Source organism: Protopterus annectens, chromosome 3.part1, assembly GCF_019279795.1.
Source record: "Protopterus annectens isolate FY-2018-M chromosome 3.part1, PAN1.0, whole genome shotgun sequence".
Taxonomy (NCBI): Eukaryota; Metazoa; Chordata; order Ceratodontiformes; family Protopteridae; genus Protopterus; species Protopterus annectens.
In genome coordinates, this window is record NC_056732.1 from 1,489,431,446 (window position 1) to 1,489,451,736 (window position 20,291).

Here is a 20,291-nt window from a genome sequence, read left to right on the forward strand (position 1 = left end):
TTTCAATCGCAAATTCCCACCTTATCCCCACCCTACTTTATGCCTCTCCAATATATACCAACCTGAGGCAATGCGATCTAAACAAGCTAGAGACCTGCTACAACAAAATTGCCAAATTCGCCACAGGGGCATCCTTCCGTAGTCACCACTGTCTCTCACTTGCAGAACTGGGCTGGCTTGAACTCCCTCACCTCCTTCAATGGTATCAACTCTTATTCGCCCACAAACTAGTAAACCATCCACTAAATGTCCCATCCCTCCAGAATCTACTCCGACCCTATTGCACCACCAGACCACTAAGATCCAGCAACAGAAATCACTTGCAGATCACTGAAGCCAATAACTCTGCTGGTGAAGCACTATTCTCTTGCACCATAGCCAAATTATGGAACACCCTCCCACCCACAATTATCTCCGTACCATCATGCACCCACTTCAAAACTTTACTAAAAATGCACCTAAAAACATGCTGGCTATGCCCTTGCAACTCCCACTCTAATATCACCCACCCCATCCAACCACTACCTTTCTTTCCACTCCACTAACTACCTTGGTTATAGCAAGCTCAGATGCTCATAAGCCTAGTACTTGTACAGCAGGAACTTTTTATTTTAACATTTGTTAATGTCTGTTATGTACTTCACAGATAAAGATTCTAGTTGTCCACTGATGTACTATGTTCTTCATTTGTTAATATGTTGTAAGTAATTGCTATGTAAATTGTTAATCACTACGTAATCCTATGTAACTAGTGTCTGTTTATTTTAACTGTGGAGCTTTTCTCCCCGGGCCTCCGCTGAAAATGGACCTACGTCCAGTCGGCCACTCCCGGTCAACAAATATAAATAAATAAATAAAATGGAATTATGTAGGGTGATAGCAGGAGCATTCCCATTGAGATGTTAGATGTGAGTGTAGTGATTTTTTAAAGGCAGAGGGATTTGTGGTGGTACGGATGGATAGTGGAAGAGAGTTCCATAGACGAGCAAGTGCAAAGGACAAGAGATGTTTGCCAGGGGGATGATTGGGTTTATATAGTTCAATTAGGTTATGGTTGTTAGATCTTAAGAGTTTTTCTGGGAGGTGCATTTTAAAGGTTGAGGAAAGGGAGGGACAAAGGGAGGAGTTGAAAATAAGTTTGTGAGAAAGCTGGATATAGGAGAGATGGTTAGGGAGTTCTACTCATTGAAGTATTTGAAGGGATACACAGTGATGTGAAGATGACTTGTGGCCAGTAGCAAATTTGGCAAGTTTGTTATAGCAGGAGGAGAGTTTTGCCTTAAGAGAAGATTGCAAATTGGATAAGAGTGGGGCACCATAGAAAAGAGAAGGGATGAGAAATGTGGTAGAGAGAGTGAGCTTAGTAGGGGCGGTTAGGAAGTGATTATGGCGGTAGAGCATGCCTAGTTCTGGTGCTACCTGTTACTGTGTTAATATAGATTATCTTAATATTGTTGTATTTACATGCTTTAGTCTCAAAATGTTGAGATCATCTAATTTTGACCACCTTAAAGGGGCAGGGGGGGGGTTAAAAATGCCAGACCCAAAATGTCCAGATCAAAGTTTTTGAAAGAAGCATCTGGCCGTATCTTAAGAGATAATTAAAGCACAAATACCCAAACACTTCAGATCAGCTGCAATGTTTATGTGCAAAATACACTTGACTCATACAAAAAAGCAGCTAAAGAAACCATCAGCCCCACAACTGCTCCAATTTGCCAATACTTGTAGGCAGAAACTCAGATGTCAGAAGAAGACTGGGGACATGCACTTGTTAAACATATCTTTATGGGAAAGGGGAACAGGAAAAAAGAGAATTAGACAGACACATACGTTTGCTTTCTTGGTGTGGAAACATAATGGAGAAAGTAATTTTGAATAAATTATTGTCAGAACTGGAAAGGTTGGGACTTGAATTCATACATTAGCATGCATATGATAAAAATAAATTTATAATCACCTATAACATGATGTTCTACAAAAAAGATAACTGCTACAAATTAATAATTGTGCTTTGATGTGATGTACATAGAATTTACTTCAGCCTTTGATAGGGCCATACACAAAACATTGATCAATATATTAGAACAACTAGGTATTTATGTACTCTTGATATGATGAATAGCTGCGTGTCTTACATAAAGGGCAAGGCAGGTATCATACAGCAGCTGGACAGGTTACAGTCAGGGTGTCCCATAGGGCTTTGTCCTAGGCCCACACTTGCTTAGGCTGCATCTTTCAGATCCATCTTTTTCATCTGAGGTGTTCTACAATCTGTATGCAGATGACTTGAAAAAAATGGGTAAACTGATTACATGTGTTGAGACAGGGCATGTCTGCAAACAATCTTGACTAATCTGACCATATTGGCACAGCAGAGTAACACGCTGATAAATTCATCAAACATTGAGCATATGAGACCTGGGAGACAGACTAAATGGTGGATATTTACAGTGAGCCTATGAGACTTGGGAGTCCGACTAAATGGTGGATATTTACGTTGAGCATATGAGACTTGGGAGACAGACTAACTGGTGGATATTTAATACAGCACAGACTGACTGAAAAGGGTGTTTTAATACAGCACACACTGACAAACTGTAGATTCATTTAAGGACCTGGGTATATGGGTATTTGTTCTCATATCAACCAATTGGTTAATGACAGTTGTACAACTTTAGGCTGTATAAAAATAAATCATAAAGTCTAGGAAATCACAAATGATGAAATCATTGTTTGTAAACACTAGACCCAAACTAGAATACGGAATAACAATTTGGAACCCTTAGAAGAAAACAAGCATGAGTAAATTAGAAAAAGTAGAACAGAAATATATCAAGAGCATCAATGGATATGAAAAGGGAAGTCTGACTGGACACAGGTCTGTTTCCAGCAGAGGCCCAGGGAGAAAAGCTCCACATAACAATAAGACAATATATGAATATATATGCTTGACATAATAAGAAAACATACGAGTATATAATTATTCATTCAAGAGTACACACAGTCATACATAGGTGACAATTACTAGATAGTAACAATAGTGAAAGATGTTTACTGCTGGAAAGAAAAAAAAAATTGAGAGTTTTTTTTTTTTTTTTTTTTTTTTACTTGAGGAAGGTTACTGTTCTGTTTAGAACCTTACATAAGTTAAATAGGTCGACTGGCATTGTAATGGTCTTAACACTGGATAACAAGTATACAATGAGAGACAGGGAGGAATGATTGGATCTTGGTAGAATCCCAACAACAGTGCAGTGTGTGGATTAACCAGGGGAGTCGCATGGGCAAAGCCAGTTATTTAAGTAGTGAGTTTTGAGGAGGTTTTTAAATTGGAGGGAGGAGGTGGTAGAAGTTAATTGGCTTGGGAGTGAATTCCAGATGTTGGCAGTGGAGAAGGCAGAGAGATTTCCCAGTTTCATTTTTATGTTTTATGACATTGATGAGATTTGGATTATTGGATCTTAAGGCTCCAGTGGTGGTGTAGGGATGAATTAAATGCTGAAGTGCTTGTTTTTTTTTCTGGAAGGTAGTAGAGTTTGTGTGTCATTGAGAGTTGGCTTAGTAAGAGTAGCTGTGGTAACTCAAGCCAATTAAGCTGCCTGAGGGCAAGGCAGAGATGGGATCTGTAAGAGGCATCAGTGGAAAATTTTGCAATCTTTTAACAAGTTTCCATTTTGTTTAGTTCGCTGTGGCGTAGGTTAGTAAATATAGGGGAAGCATAAAGGAGGATAGATAGGAGGTGTGTCTTTGCAATAGTGACTTTGGTATGCTTGGTGAGGAACTGTTTGTTCCTGTAATGGAGACCAAGCTTTTTGTTAACTTTCTTTATTGTTTGGGCTATGTGTATGTCGAATTTCAAATTATTGTCAATTTCTATGCCTAGCAGTTTAGTGTGTGTGGTTGGGTTGATTATTATATTATCTTTAGATTTTATGGTAAAGTCATTGTTTAGAGGGGGAGATTTCCCAGGACTGAAGAGAATGAGTTTGTCTTTTTGGGAATAAGAATCAGTTTGATGTTAGTGAACCACGATTCTGCTAGTGTGAAGTTATTTTGAGTTATGCTTTGAAGCTCATTTCGGGTGGGGGCAGCACATATAATAGTGGTGTCATCTGCGTATTGCACTACTGAGGCTGAGAGTGAGGCTGAGTCTATGTGGTTAGTAAAAAGAGAGAACAGCAATGGACCGAGGATGGACCCTTGAGGGACACCTGTGGCTACTAGTAATAGGGGGGGACAGTTGGCCTTGCCATAGAACTGCTTGCTGACGGTCTGATAGGTAGTTACTGAACCAAGATATGGTAGAGGAGCTTATGTTAAGGGTAGATAGTGCCTTGGAGCTTAGTATGGTTAACCATATCAAAGGCTTTGGATAGGTGTAAAAATATGGAGGATATGAATAGTCCTTTGTTTCTATGGTTATTGAGGGTTTCAGTGAATGAGAGTAGTGCTGTAGTGGTGCTATTGGAGGGTCTAAAGCCGTGTTGTGACTTGGCTAGTAGGTCTTTTTTTTAGGAGGAACTGCATGAGTTGAGAATGAACAACTATTTCCAATATTTTAGAAAGGGGAGATAGAATAACAATGGGGCAGTAGTTGGTCAGCTCAAGGGATTTACCTCCTTTATGCAGTGGTATATGTAATATTGTCCATGAGTCAGGAACTTTGCATTCTGATCTTGACCTGTTCATTAGGATGGACACTGGTTAGGCTATTACATCTGATGACATTTGAAAAAAATCTGCTGGCAGATTATCAGCTGCCAGAGTGGTTGGTTTCATTTTTTTTGAGGAGTTTAGCAATTGTATTTGTAGAGACTGGGTGCAGGGAAAAGTTGAAGAGGTGGTTTTGTGAGCTGAGATGAGTAGGGTTGTCTGTTGTTATGGGGGTGGAGGTATTATTTTGGGTGTTAGCTAGGGCTTGGACAGTTTCTGTAAAAAAAAAAATATATATTAAATTGGGTGGAAATGTTATCAAGGTCAGGAAATGTTATCTGGTAATACAGGGGTAGGAGTGGTGGATTTTCCTGGGTGCAGCAAATTATTTATTGTAGCCCAGAATTTTTGAGGGTTGTGAGCATATTTTTCTTGCATGGATTTGTAGTAGTTAGTTTTGTCCAGCTTGATTTGTATTTTGGCTTTGTTCCAGAGTTCTTGTTAGTTTTGTGTCAAGGTAGTGGTTTTGATTTTGTGAAACAGTAGCCAGGCTTTGTCCCTTTCTTTCATTAATGTTTTAGTATCTTTTGTTAGCCATGGCGTATAGTTAGTCTTGAGTCTAATAGTTCTAGAGGGTGTGTGATAGTTTAAGTTTTTTAGGAAGGTTGAATAGAAGTACTGTACGGCTTTGTGTAAAGGTAGTTGTTTTAGGGGAGTCCAATTGTAGCATTGCAGTGCATTGGTAAATTCAGTAGGTTTAAAGGATTTTTTGTTACATATTACACTGATGATAGGCTGATGAGTATGGTGGGGTCGATTCCTAATTAAATGGGTTGCTTGGTGATCGCTCAGACTTTCAGGAAGACAACCTGATTGCTGTTACAGAGTGGGGTCAGATAGCAGAATCCAGTCTAGGATGGACTGGCATTTGGATGTCTTGTTAATTCTAGTGAGATTGGATAAAATTTGGGTGAATCCATGAAGGTTAATGTATCAAGAGGGGGTTTGGCTGGTGCAATCAGACCAGTCAATATTAAAGTCGCCTAATAGCATGGTTTCTTGTGGGAGACAGGTAGATATCCAGTTTAATAGGCTTTCCAGTTTAGTAGTGTTATTGACTGGTGGGATATAACCCCCTGCAATAATTATTTGTTTGTTGGAATTGAGCTTTAATTTGGCAAGAATTAGTTCTACATCTTTGACATCTTCAGAATTACATTCAAACTGTTCAATATTGAGATGATTTTGAAATAGAATTGCTACACCTCCACCCTTTTTCCCAGTTCTGTCTCTGCATGTAATATAGTATTATATATAGAGGAGAAGTAATTTTGTTATTATGGTTTTCTGGTTTAAGCCATGTTTGTGTTAACATGGTGATTTCTGGTTTGTAAAGAGCTAGCAAGGCATGAAGGTCCTGTGTTTTGTTAAGTATACTTCTTGCATTTATGTTTAAAAGGAGGAGAGAAGAAGTAGGTCTTAGGTATAGAGGATTTGGTTGAGTTAAGTTTGTGTTGGTAAACATATTGGGTCCTGGATTAGGGTGAATGTCCCCGCAGCAAGTGAGTTTTTGGAGAAGGTAAAGGTAGAGTTTGGTCAGTTTCTGTAGTATTTTAGTTTGTTTTAGAGAGAATTGAGGGTTGAGTTCTTATGTTACCTTATATGTGTGGGAGAAAGGATGTGAGAAGTTGAGGTCACTAGGTGATATAGGGAAATTTCTTAGTTTTAAGGGATTGGTTAGGGGTTCTGTTTGCCATGGTGGAGGGGTGGTCATATAGAGCTGTGAGTGGTAGGAGGAAAGAATAGACAAGTGGAGGAGAGAGAGGATAATTAATGGGTAAGGTATTACTTTTAGTAGCTGGGTGTAATATGTGTTGGATGTGTTTTTGAGGCACAGAAAGGAGTTGGGTGTTTGTGTAAGAGTTACTAGTAATTGTAGGGGTTGGTTGTTGAGTAAGGGTGTGATGTAGGGTGTAACTATGGTGGTTGATAGAAGTTATTTGTAGGTGTGGTCTATACCTATAAATGTAATTGATGTGGGGGTGGAGGGGATTGGGGGTAGGATAGGGAAGCGAAATGTGCCCAATCGGTAGCGAGGACAAACAGACCTGCACTGTCCTGTAGGTGCAGTAGTAAGTAAAAGAAAAAAAAAAACAATGAGTATTTCTCAAGCATCTGTAAGGGCAAGCTATGTGTTTAGTTCAAGTTTTAAACTTAAAATTGGCTCTTTTTCTTATTTGTTTGCACAAATCTTTGGGAGGGAGGACTAAGCAGCAACTAAGCTGAGAGGAAGGCTAAGGAGGTGAGTGAAGAGACTGTGATAGGGAGAGGGGAGATATTGGGTCAGGGGTTGAGCAAGGAGGTTGTGTGCGGGAGAAATGGGATCAGAGTAAGGTACTGATGATGGTAGTAAGTAGAGGAATGGGGGACTCTCTCGGTGGGAGGCCCAGGAAGTAGAAGGAAAGGACTGGCAGAGAGAGTGGCTGGGTGTAAGGATAGGTAGGTGGGTGCATGGCTTGGAGGGTTAAGAGAGCAAGGGTAATGGGGTGGAGGGTAGATAGAGATGTGCTGTAGCTGACCAGGAGCAGTACTTTTAAGGAGGCACAAACAGTAGGCACAGAGCTATATTTACAAAGTGGGTAGAGAAGGACAGGATTACTTAGAACACAGTATAACATACGTTATTAATTGACTGCACTGTTGCTGGAGAGCTGTATCTGTTCTACATTACTCAAGTCCACCAATTTCTTTTTCTGCTCACTTAGTTAATATCTTGTTCCTAGATGTTATTCAAATCTGCATTCACATGACTAAACACTGACTACTAAATATTTGTGTTGCTGTCTGATTACCATGCAAGACCTGCCCCAACATGGCCTTTACCTTGCTGCAGAGAAAATAGCTCTGACATCTAGGAACAAAGTCCAAGCTATAAACCGATTTGCTCTTCCTGTTCTAACTTACAGTTTTGGGGTGATTGATTGCTCCCAAAAGTTATTAGATCAGTTGGGCAGAAAAACAAGGAAAATGTTTCCCGCTTATCAAATGATATATAAAAATCAGTGTATAACAAGTTTATCTATTCCTTGTTCTGAATGAGGTATGGGACTCCTCAAAATTGATTACATGTATAAATCTACAGAGGTAGGACTGCATACATATCTGCTGAAATCACCAGATCCAAACAGTGAAAGTTTTAAAACATTTTTTTTTTTTTTTTTAAACATTTGTTTACCGGGAAAGTCAAACTTGGAACAAAGTCATTTTTCAGCGGAGGCCCGGGGAAAAATGCTCCAGATACATGTCTTTGAATTGTGGGAGGAAAACGGAGAATTGTGGAAGGAAACCGGAGCACCTGGAGGAAACCCACACGAACACAGGGAGGACATGCAGACTCCACACAGAAGGCACCCCAGCCGAGAATCGAACTGGAGAATCTCTTGCTGTGAGATGACAATGCTACCGCTGCACCACTGCGCCATCCAATATCCAACATGAGCAGAAGTCCAAGATAATTTCCCCTGCTTAGTTTAGCAGAAACATAGTGTCAAGCATGAATGGAAATCAAACCAGAAGTAGACAAAAATCAAGCAGCAACTGAATGTACCAAAAACATAAAAGAAAAAATATAAAGTGATGGACCAGATGAGAAGGCAAGAAATGTGAAAAATGCATAAATATAGTTGCAAGTGCAGAAAATTCCTGGAACAACCTCATGTTGATCAGGATCTGATGCTGGAATGGTTAAGGAGAGGTGAATTTAAACCAAAAGGTAAAATGTTAATTTTTGCAGCCCAGGATAGTAAACTACATGCACATTGGTTTACAAAGTCCATTGAACATCTGGGAGAAATGGGCAACTGCAGGTTCTGTAAAACAGAACTGGAAGTCACACGTCTTATCTTCTTACTGGGTGTGATACACTAATGGCAGAGGACCTGTATACTGAAAGGCATAATAATGTAACAAGACCGTTGCATTAGGGATTATGCAAATATTACAATATTGAAGTAGCTGTGAAGCATTGGAAACGAGCTACAAAGCATTACAAAGAACGATGAAGTTTATATCACATGGGATCACCCATTACCAACAGTTCACAAAACAATTGCAAGAAAACCAGATATAGTAGTCCATCAAAAGTAGCATTGATGTTTGAAATTGCTACACCCAGTGATTACAGTGTCTTACGTACTCATAGAGACACAAAGTCATAAAGTACTAGGATGTGCAGGTAGAAATAAGGGCAATGTGGAAGAAGGATACCCAGACAGTTCCAGTAGTAGCAGGAGCAATGAGTTTCATATTTAGATATGCTCCTGATACATGTAACTCCATATGAATTACAGGAGTCAGTTGTGGATACATTGCGAGTGCTACAAAGAGCACGTTTGGCTAACATTAAAGATTGAAACAATAGTAATTTCATGAACTTTTAATCATACTTTCACTTAGGAATGGGGTCCATTCCCTTCATGGTACTAGAAACCCAAAAGATTTGAAAAAATTAAACAGAGATAGAAGAGTTCATTGTTGATTGCTCTGCAGTAGCCAGAAGTTCAGTCTTGACACCTTAGAGGCAAAAAAGGCAAAAACTCATGGTCTTTGTAATGTCCAGAAAACATGGATGACTTAATTTTCATGCAGGAGCCAGCAGAAGGATTCTCCTTGCAGCCCCAAGCACAAGTTCACAACATTGCTACAAGGATAGAAATGGTTATCTGATTACAGTTTGTTTACCGGGACGGCACAATGATCCATGTGGACAGATTTCATGCTCTGCCTAGGGACTCGGAGATGAGATCAATGCCTGACCTCCTAAATGTTCAGCTGCTTTATCCCCACCAAGCCACTTCAGGTGCTGAGCTAACCTTCACCAATAAAGAGATCAACTCCCATCCTCCTCTAAAGTGGAACATAGAGGGGGAGGACAACCTTGGGTAGCTCTCATCGTTGAGGGCATGTACAGTGTTCTTATGTTTGCTTGTACCAGGTGATTTACTGGAGCCTGATGTTGACCAGTATGATCACAGGAAGGGGTCCCTTCAGCCATCCAGACAGAAACAGATGGTAATCTAGAAAAAGACTCTTTGCCTAGGATGGCACACTGTGACTTTTGGGTTTTAAGGAGAGTTTGTGAGGTCATCCCTAACCAGGACTGTTATCTCAGAAGCTAGGCATCTGGCAAACATTTGACATCTGTTGAGGGCTTGTGTTTTGGTGAGGGATTACATCCGGAGGGAATTTGGTCTGAAGCTGATGCCAGGCCTGGTACATGCCTCTTTCCAAGGCAAGCCACTTTTGACTGGCATGGGTTAAAGTGGCTGCTCCTACTTACCAGACACCCAGCACTTGTCAGCAATACATTCACTCTTGTGAGATCATCATCCATCCTTTTTTCCCATTTTTTTTCATGGGGTTGAGGTATCATATCAACTGTTACCATCTCTCTGTTCATTGACACTCTCTTACCTTCTTCAACACTCATGCCTGACTGTCACAGGTCTTCTTTCATGCAGTCCATCCATCCATCCATCCATCCATCCATCCATCCATCCATCCATCCATCTCTTTGCTGGATACCCTTGCTTTCCTCATGCCTTCTATATGTCTATCCCAAATCATCTTCACCAGATTGCCTTCTGCTTTTCTGCAAATGTGCCCATACTACCATAAACTGATCTCTTTGATCTTCTTTGCAACTGGGGCTACTTTGGTGTCTGCTCTGATGCCCTCATGTCTTCATCTGTCTCACAGTGCACATCCTACTACCCATCTCAGGCACCTTATCTCTATTACCTCTAGCTACCTTAACTGCTATGCCTTTACAGCCAAAATGTCTCTACCGTACAGTAGTATTGGTCGCACTGCTATTTTATACACTTTACTTTTCAACTTCTTTGGCATTCTTTTGCCATACACTTACCCCTGTCACTCTGTGCCAGTTGGCTTCAATCCCTCTGATTGTTACATTTGACTACCTCAACCACCCCTCCCAGGTAGGTGAAGCTGTTAACCTGTGCCTCTATTTCCCTTCTGTTTCAGTTCTCCACTTCTGATTTAACCCAATTGCTGCCATTGCAGCTGCCTTATCTGTACTCTTTCATCACATGTGCCTTCGTTTTGGCATTCCATTCCCTATCCTTTGCTGAAGGTCTTGCTCAGAGTTTGCCTGCAATGTCACATTGTCTGCATACAACAGCTTTCCTGTTCTGTCCACTCCAATCTGTTGGCTAATTTAGGCCATCTCAAGTATGAACTGCTGTGGGCTCAGAGCTGAACCCTGATGCACACTGTGTTATAGGGAAATATTGCAGGCCCAGCTGTCTGGAATTTTCTAAATATTTCTTTGTCATTTGTGAATATTGATATGATTTATACATAACTGTATGTTATGTACTGAGCTAAAATGTAACCACGGGATTCCCTGCTGACTTAGAACAGAAATGCATATAAGCTATATACCTGTGCAAATGTATGTTTTAACAGTGGAAACTAGAACATAAAAGGGTTTAATTGCAAAACTTTAAGAAAATAAGTTGAAATTAAATTGCTTTTATGATTGTGCTATAAAGGTTCTGTCTCAGTTTCAGTGTAGCAGCCACAATATTTAGAGCTAGAAGTTTTTGTATTGTCTTGAAAGAGAAGTAATTACTAGGTTTAAAATGTAAAAGTGTTTTATTGTTCTACGACTTCCAAGTTCTGCAAACATGTGAGAGAGATGTATTTTTCACACAGAGATGTTACATTCTGTTAGTTTCTGGTTTAGCCAGGGAACTGAAGTCAGTGACAAAAAGTGATGTCATCCAAGCAACCCACCCGTAATATTTGATATTAACTTAAGAACTCTCTCAGAGCGAAACTGGGTATTTTGCATTTTGTCTTGGACCTAGCAAGAACATCCACTCATCATCACCATCTGCACTTGCCTTGCTGTAAGTAAGATTTAGGGCATAGTATATCCCGTTCGATTCTCGGCTGGAGCGCCTTCTGTGTGGAGTGTGCATGTCCTCCCCGCTGTCAAGTGATGTTTAAAGACATGCAGGTATGTGCGTGCGTGAATAGGTGTGCCTTTTTTGAAGGTTGGGAGTCGGGCTGGCAACTCGGCACCGTAAAAATCCACTGCCAATCATTAGCGGACTGGAGTTCCACTGTGGCGACCCCTAACCGAGAAAAGCTAAAAGACATTACTTTTTTAAATCTCTTTTAGATATAGATAGGTATATAGTAAAGATTAGTTTAGATGTTTTCTGTATTTGTTTGAGACTGTCCTGCAATGTTGTTTTAGAATATTCCTTGTGATTTTGAACTCTGAAGTTACTGTGTTGATTTACTGAGTATGGTCTTGTTCTTTTATTATTTATTATTAAATATATTTAAACCTATCTTTGTTTCTCATATTTGTGAGACATATTTAAGCTCTTGGAGAACTTGCATATGTATTTGGTGACACTGTACAGGCCACTCCTAAATAGCCTTGCAAGTCTTGGTCAGCCTACCATTTTGATAATAGTAACATTGCACAGTAGGATTGGCCACCCTTTGTTAAGGGCCTTAAAAGTAGCTGATAAGGAGTTCTGGTGGCAGTGATAACTACCTTATAGTCTAGGCATAAGGGGGCATAGCTAGTGAACCTGTGCCAGCCTTTCCCAGGCATGCGTGTTTGTATATAAATCAAATCTCAAAGTGTGTGTATGTGTGTGTGTCAGCTACATGGGCAGGGACATGAAGCACTGGTTGGACAGAGAGAGTGTTGGAGGACTTGGCTTGGAACCCTGCCTAAGGACTCAACTCTATAGCTATGCCAATGGGAAGTCTTATTGGGGATCTGGAGAAAAGGGGAGAAACCAGTCCCAGACTGACTGTGGTCTCTGTGAACTCTAAAGGGAAATTCTAGTTTACTGTGTGTGTACTTGTCATACAGCCAGTGTGTATGTCCCCCACTGTTGCCAGTGTTGAGGATTGAGGCTCCTTCATTACTGGGCCAGTGCAGGGCATCACACACACTCACTCTGATTGGGAACACATTTGTGAAACCAAACACTGTTCATACTCAAGTCATTAGGTCTTTGTACATAGCCTGCATTAACTCTACCAATGTTTGTGGGACTTGAACCACCACAGGACTGCCCAAATCAGCTTTCTTGGGACCTTCTCATATGCTTTGTCCAATTCTAGGAATGTCCAGTTGGACTCCTTCCTCATTTCTAGCTTCTTCCCAGCTGTCTGTCTCACTGCATACATTGGGTCAGTTGTGCTGCTTCCTTTACATCTCTCATTTACTACTACTACATCCGCTGTCTTACGTTCTATTACTCTGCATATTCTTCTATCAATCACCCCCTACAGAACTTTCATGCAGTCTGATACCGCTTAACTGCCCACAGTTGTGAATGTCCCCTTTGTTCTTGAACACAGTCACAGGTATCCTTATTCTCCAGTCATCTGGGATACGCCTTTCTCTCCACACTGCTATAAGTACCCTCAGGAGCCATTTCTCCCCATCTCTCCCATCATCATTGTCATATCTGCTGTGACCTCATCTAAGCCTGTTGCTGTGATTGACTTTGTGCTGTTCTTATTTCTTCTAGGGTAGGCTTCTCCTCTTCATTCATCATAGGCTATGTCTTAGGCAGTACAGATTCTGTGGGGTTTTCTTCATTCAGAAGCTGCTGGAGCTATTACTTCCATCTACCTTTAGACTGTGGACTGGTGAGCAGGTTATTGCTGATATCCCTTAAGAAGGGTGTGTGACTATCTTCTTTATTTTCCTGTCTGTCTTGCAACCTGGTGAGAGTTTTTTTGTACCATCTACACTTTCCAGAAGCTGATAGACTGCCTCTGATGCCTTGTACTTTGCTATTGCAACTCCCCTATTTGCCTCTTTGTTAGCCAACCAGTATTCCTTCCTAGCCTGTTCTGTTTTTTGTGTCTCCCAATTTTTCCTGCACTCCTTTCTTTTTATGACTTCCTGAACTCCATTCCACCACCAGCTTTCCTTATGTACCCTATTTCCATACCTGGCTCGGCCACATACCTGTTTTATAGTCCTCACACATGCTGTTTTGAGGTGCTGCCATTCTTCTTCAACTCCTCCTATTTCCTTTTTTCCTAACGTGTAATTCCTTGAACTAAGAAAGAAAAACACATCACTTCAGGATTCTAGTTATGAAAATAAAAAATGGAATTCCTTGAACTCTTGTGCTTTCTCTCCATTTAATTTCCAGGTGTTCAGTCTTGTCTCTGACCTTAGAGTCTTCTCTGATCACAACTAGCAGCTGATTGTGGCACCCATCGGATTATGCAGTGGGCCAGCTGTTTTGCTGGGATGACTTTGCAGTCTCTGATTCTACACCAGTGCCTTTTCCTTACAAGTAGGAAGTCTACTTGAGCTGCATATTGGCCACTCTTGTATGTGATCTTGTAACAGTCTCTCTTGCTGAACCATTAGGTTTATGATAAATTGCTTGTACTGGCCTCTTATTCTTTCCTGCCCTCTAAAAATGTTAAGCAGAGTTTTCTTGGAAGAAGTTTGAGGTCACTGGGCTAGCCATCCTCTGGAACCATTCATTACAGATACTTGCAATCAATTTTTTGGGAGCTTTTTTCTCCCCTCTGCATCATCCTATGCCCCTCTACCTAATGCCCCCATCGGACTTTTTGTAATAGTGCTGGGGCTGGTGTGGCTTTCCTAGGAGTCTGGCCATCTAGGTCTGCCGGGGGGGCATGCACTTATAACCTGCCCTTTTACTCTTCCAGTCTCTAGCGCTGTCCGAGCAGTGAGCATGCATTGGAGATGTGCAGCATATTGATCTACCTGCACAGCATTTCAACCATGTCCATCTACCTTTCCCCTCTTTGGACCATACCTCCCAATTGCAATGATCCCAGCCTCCACCAGGGAAATACCCACAGAACCACCCTCCCACTGGGGATGGTAATGCTTATCCCTCCCTGCCACTCCATCAGTAACCTGAGCTGCTATTGAAATCCAGGTATGCTGTGCCATAGTTAAAGCTTTATCCTTCCATGCCTCCTGAGCAACTTGGATGCTTGTGATAAATGTAGTCTGGAGATACCTTGACTCCATTTTTTCAGCCCCAAAGAAAGAAAAAAACTTTACAAGCCCCTGCCTAACTGGGTGGTGCAACTTGCCAGATATCTCAAAGATGAGTTTTGTGTGATATCTTCAGTACAACATTGGTCCAGTGAACACAGCATTTTCCAACCTTGCCACTTGACAAGGAGTCTAGAAGTTTGGACAGGGTTTGCAAAGAGCATTTTCATCTGTCTCGTTGAAGTTTAAAAACCTTGTACATTCCTTCCTTTCCAAATCTTGATAAGATGGAAGCCCTTCCAGAGCCTTGGATAATGGAGAGCCTCCTTGAGACTTGTCTGTACAGCTACTGTCGTGGACTGCAGTACTTTCTGCTGTAAGTTTGACAATGCTGACTAGCTGGGGATATAGGTTCAAATATGTTCCTGCACAAGCTGGTGTGGCTGAGATTGTCTTTCTTAAAGGAGGAGCACATGAAAAAGATCTTATTGCCCATTTCCTGGGGTGGTGGTCTCTTGCTGTTTCTCCCAGTACAGGGAAAACAATCTTCTTAGGAGGAAAGAAGTCCTCACTTCTGTGCAGTGCTGTTTTGATCCCTACTTCTGCATTCATTACTTTTTTAGCCTTTGCCTGACCAACCCTGAATGTCAGACATCTTGCCTGAGGAAGATACTAAAGTATTGTACATCCCTGCCCTCTCCAAGGCTAGCTAAGTCGCCCAAGATGATAAATAGTCTGCTGCAGTCCTGACTCTAATCTGCAACTGTCCACCAAAGGGAGATAGTTTTCGAAGTTCACTCCCTAGTGTAGAGAACCTTCTTGGAGGATTTATGGATCTCGACAAAACTCTTGCGACAGATCCAGACTTTACTGCTGAAAGAGACTTTAGACTCTATCTGGCTTGTACCTCCAAACCTCTTAGCACAAGAAATCTGGGCAAAGCCTAAACTAAAGGGGGGGACAAAGGCCCAAAAGTTGGGATAGATCTTAAATATTGCTCCCATAAAATTAAAAAGTTGGAGTAAGAGGATTTCTATTCGCATGCATTTTCTGAAGGATATAAAGACTGAAACTAAAATGAATGTCATTATTTAGTGATTTCAATCTTCAACAGTTTGCCAGAAAACCACAGATTATATCAGGAACAGACCAAAAATATGAGGCAAAAATTTGGGCAGTTGAAGAGGTGTATGGTTTAGCTACTTGTTATTTCTTGAGTCATTCTTCTCATTAGCGCTATAGTGAGTAGAATTTGGAATCATAGCTGTTGCAGGCCCTTGTTTCATATTGTTCCCATCAAACACAGCTCTAGAACTCTCAGACCATATGAATCTTCTGTAGTCCTCATGAGCAATACCTTACTACTTTGCATGTTACACTGCCAGTGCTTTTTCTGTTAATGGCCTAATTGTTTGTAACTCACTTCCAAATGCAGTTAGACAGTTGCTACCTTTGTATTACTCTAAGTAGGGGATTATAGAAGAATTACCTTAGAGCTTCATCTCTTGCCAGTAAAGTAATAAATCATTGTCTTTTGTATGCTAGAGGATGTACGCACTGGATTGGACCATGAAGAGTTATAACTTCAGAAGCGGATCCATGAGTGTGGTGATTCTGGTATCACACATGTGTTGCCTATCCCTGTTTAGTGGACAGCAACTACCACTCTGCTGGTGGGACTAGCTTCTGCAAACCTTCATGATGGCTGTATCACTGCGCAAACTAGAAGTCTTACTTAAGCTCCCACACTATACTGAGAGCATAAGCATCTTTGGAAAGGTGCTCCAGATCAGTCATTTGGAACTGAAGGCAATTCTTCTGGCTCTAAAGACCTTGGAGGGGAAAGCTGCTTCCAGGACCTGTCCCAAGCCATCTAATCAAACCATTCCAACACATGGTACTGAACAAATAATTAGTTTCACTGTTTCTCCCTATGTGCAGGGTGGTGATGCTTATCTAACAGTGGTCCACAGCCTTAGAAACCTAACTGACCTTTTAGATACTTTGGCCCACTCCTCCATCCTCTCCTAGAGCTCTAGAGCTGTATATTTGGAAGTGTGACTGATTGTAGTCTTTCAGATGAGTGTTACCACCAGAATTATCAGGTTTGCCATTCAGGAGAACATGGCTGTCCCTCTTCTGCTTGGTCCAGCTTGAAAGGAGAAAGTAGCGACAGTGGGCACATTCTTTATCCTATTGTACAGGATTCCTTTATGCATTCCTGCCATTTTAGGTGGTGTCCTATCTTATTACAGAGTTCAGAGAACAGTGACCAAAACTGATCCTTATTGTCCCCATAAGGCATAGAAGAGTATGGTTTTGAGTGTCCAAGTTCCTTGTGATTTAGGAAGCTATCGTAGTCCAAACCTGTGATGGCCCTTCTGGTTAGGATAGCAGCTGGCTGTACCTGAGAGCCTAGCTGCTGATGTAGACCTGCTGATCTTGCAAGATTTGTCAAATTGGAAATCTGAAGTTTTTGAAGCTCCTAAATAGCCTTACTTTCAACAGGTCTGTGCCTCCCAAGTCAAACTGTTTCCTTGTTTGGATAGAGCAGTACTCTCTCCTTCCAAGTCAGTTCACTTACAGAGGCATCTTGTCCTGAGATCTGTTTGAACTGGGTCTCAGAAATTCCACTGTTGAGGTTTGTGAGTGGTGTCAGTGCATGTCATGACCTGGCAGAGGATAGGATTGTGACGCAGCACTGGTTGCTAAAACAGGTCTTAAAAAAGTGGTGTGTCATTCCTTTAAAGATCCCTGACCCTTCCATGGCACCTGAATTCATGACTGAGATCCTAGCCTGTCTGCTGTTTGACTATTGCTGTTTGCCAGCATTGAGGTTCATATCTTGTAATCCATTTTCCTTGTAGCAATAATCTCTGTTTTAGGCCCTTGTGTATATAAGGCATTTCTTTATCTGGGGCAGTTTGTCCCTCAGGATGGATGTACATTTCCTTACAAATGTGGTTTTGGTGTTGTCACTAGAGTAGTCCATAACTCTTTCTTAAGTTTTCTATTTAGAGGGCAGACACCAGAGAGGAGAGAGAACAACTTCACAATCTAGATGTGCATCAACAGCTCAGATGTTATCTGTAATGGATGCAGAGGATTTGTAAAATGAAGTTCTCCTTTGCACCGGCAATGGAAAAGCTTGCAGTTGGATTACCAACTGCCTTATTGTTGTTACCAGCAGCTAACCACCCTTTGACAAATGCTGTAGTCCAAACTTACTTTGCTAAGTAGTATAACTGCTTCCATTGCTTGAGTTTAAGAATGTCTCCTTTGCCAACTCCAGTACCATGTGCCCATGGTACACACCTCCACCAAACGTACTACTGAAGTTATAGCTATCTGAGCTCTGTGTTTGTATGATTATCCATCTCCTGCCACCTCGGTGGCAATATCTTAGGATTCAGTGCAACTGATAACTCATCAAAAAGGGTGTTTGATGTTAGATGTAACAGTTATGTGCTTACAGTAATCCATTGATCTACAAGAGTACCCTACTTCATAGGTTAGAAATACTATTGTTCCATCTCTGAGTGGATGGCTGATTCCCCAGGAGGCTGTGCTGCATTTCTGCGAAAATAGTTCAATAGAAAAGACTTGTGCATGTGATGGATCTTCATTGTTATTTCTTGATTTGCAGAAGGGTGCTTGCTGGTAGCATGATGTGAACTGATGGGACTCGACCCAGTTATGTTGCTAGCACATTATATAACATGGAGTGCATCAGTTTAGGTACCTGGGTGACCATGAATGTAGGATTTTTCCAAATTGTGATTATTTGAGAAGGTAAACCCAAACAAGACCCCAATAAAGAAGATTCTCGCATAAATCAGCTGATACATTAATAAGTTTGTCTGTTGTAGTTTCCCCTCTCCTGTTTGTAATGTATATTTTGCTGGCGCATTGTGGCCTAAATCTTTGGGTACTGAAGAAAAACAAGAATTTAATACAGGAGAATTTGGTCCATCTAAATTTCCAAGGCACAAACATTTTCTATAGTTTTTGATCACCAAAATGACAGTAGTCATTTGTCTAGTGATATGGTAAGCAACTTACATCTCATATGGAGTTTAATGATAAGAAGACTGGGCTTTTTCATTTTGACAGTGATAACCCGTGTTACCCATATATTATGAAGGACTGCTTGTTTCAAGAGGTAGAGGTAATAAGGGACTTGAGCATTAAAATTAAAAGTAAATTCAGTTTGCAGTGTAACTTATTGCAAGCACTTAGAAGATGTTAAGAGATGAGAAATGTTCTTAGAACCATTACTGGGATAAAAATGTATTGATTCCATTATGTAAAGCAATAGTGAGACCAGTTATTGAATATGGGACATCGTTTTGTAATTATATTACTCAGTTAAGGTTAGAAAGAGTCCAGAGAACTTTTACAAGACAAGTTAAAGGTTTGAAAGGTGTTCAGTACAAAAAATGGTTTGAAATAATTGTGTTTATTCCATCAATTATAGACTGATTAGGTGTGATTTACTTGTTATTTATGTAAGTGTATATAATGACATATTTGCTGAAAGTACAGGAAATAATAAAAATGTCACAACTTGATGAACAGAAATAATAACCTGATTGTAGATATAAAGGTAGGCAACAGAATTCTTGGGAATTCATTTCAAAGTAGAGGTAGGCAATGATGGAATTCTCTTCCATTAAAAATGTAGAAATTTGTTTCATTAATCTCCTTTAAAAGTTTGGACAGATGGATGGCTGATGGGATGTGTGATTCTATGTCCGTGTCAAGTCTTAGAAGATGTTTCTAGGCTTTGAGTTTGAAATATTGAACATTGAACCAACTGAACTTTCCCCTCATTTTAAGTAGATCCTCAAAATAAATGGATTAGAGTGCAAGAGTGACATCAGTATAACTACAATGGGAACTGTATGTAATTATTGTTTTGTTGCTCTGAAGTTCATTTCCTTGTCAGCTTACTCTTCAGAAGTGTTCTAAAATAACACTGTTTGTGTTGCATTAGGACCCTTTTGTGGAACAATAACTGGCAAAAAGAAGAAAAAGATGATGTATCTAACAACACGAAATGCAGGTAAGCCTGTTTACTTATGCAGTTAGTAACATTTAACTAGCCAATGCGTACTGAAGTTATTTCATTTTCATGTTTAACTAAACTGTTTTTAAATTCTTTTTTTAAAATTAATCTTCTCCACAAGGCCTTTCAATCAGACAGCCATTTTGAGCTTTCCCCCTCCAACCATTGGCCACTACCAGGTGTCTAGATGACCATGAGTGGTATGACACTAACTGGACCTACACTGGAGAACTACACAAGTCAGTTCCAGCAGCAACATCATCCTCAACAATTTTATTTCCTTACCCTAACTCTTGTCCTTTGGCATCATTTAAAAACACAAATCTTACAGTACTGGAAACAGATCCATGCATACTACCAGTCACATGCTAGTCCTAGCTAAAGCATGCAGACTTTCTGCATGGTGGGTGCTTGGCCCCTGTCTTTGCTACATCATCCAGCCTGTGTTGGTTGCCGTTATTGCAATGAATCTGCCTGCCTTTACCCTCCCAGGAAAGGTGACCATAGGCC

At 40.7% G+C, this 20,291-nt stretch overlaps 1 protein-coding gene across 3 annotated transcripts in view; it reads left to right on the top strand.

Annotated features, from left to right (window-relative positions):
- The window catches only part of PALS2 (protein associated with LIN7 2, MAGUK p55 family member), a 1,432,251-nt gene that overhangs the window by 1,157,886 nt on the left and 254,074 nt on the right, over window positions 1-20,291 (top strand). For all 3 annotated transcript variants that reach the window (XM_044067549.1, XM_044067552.1, XM_044067550.1), the window contains one exon: window positions 19,710-19,778. In XM_044067549.1, the coding sequence (XP_043923484.1) occupies window positions 19,710-19,778 (69 nt within the window). The remainder of the gene's footprint in view (window positions 1-19,709; window positions 19,779-20,291) is intronic.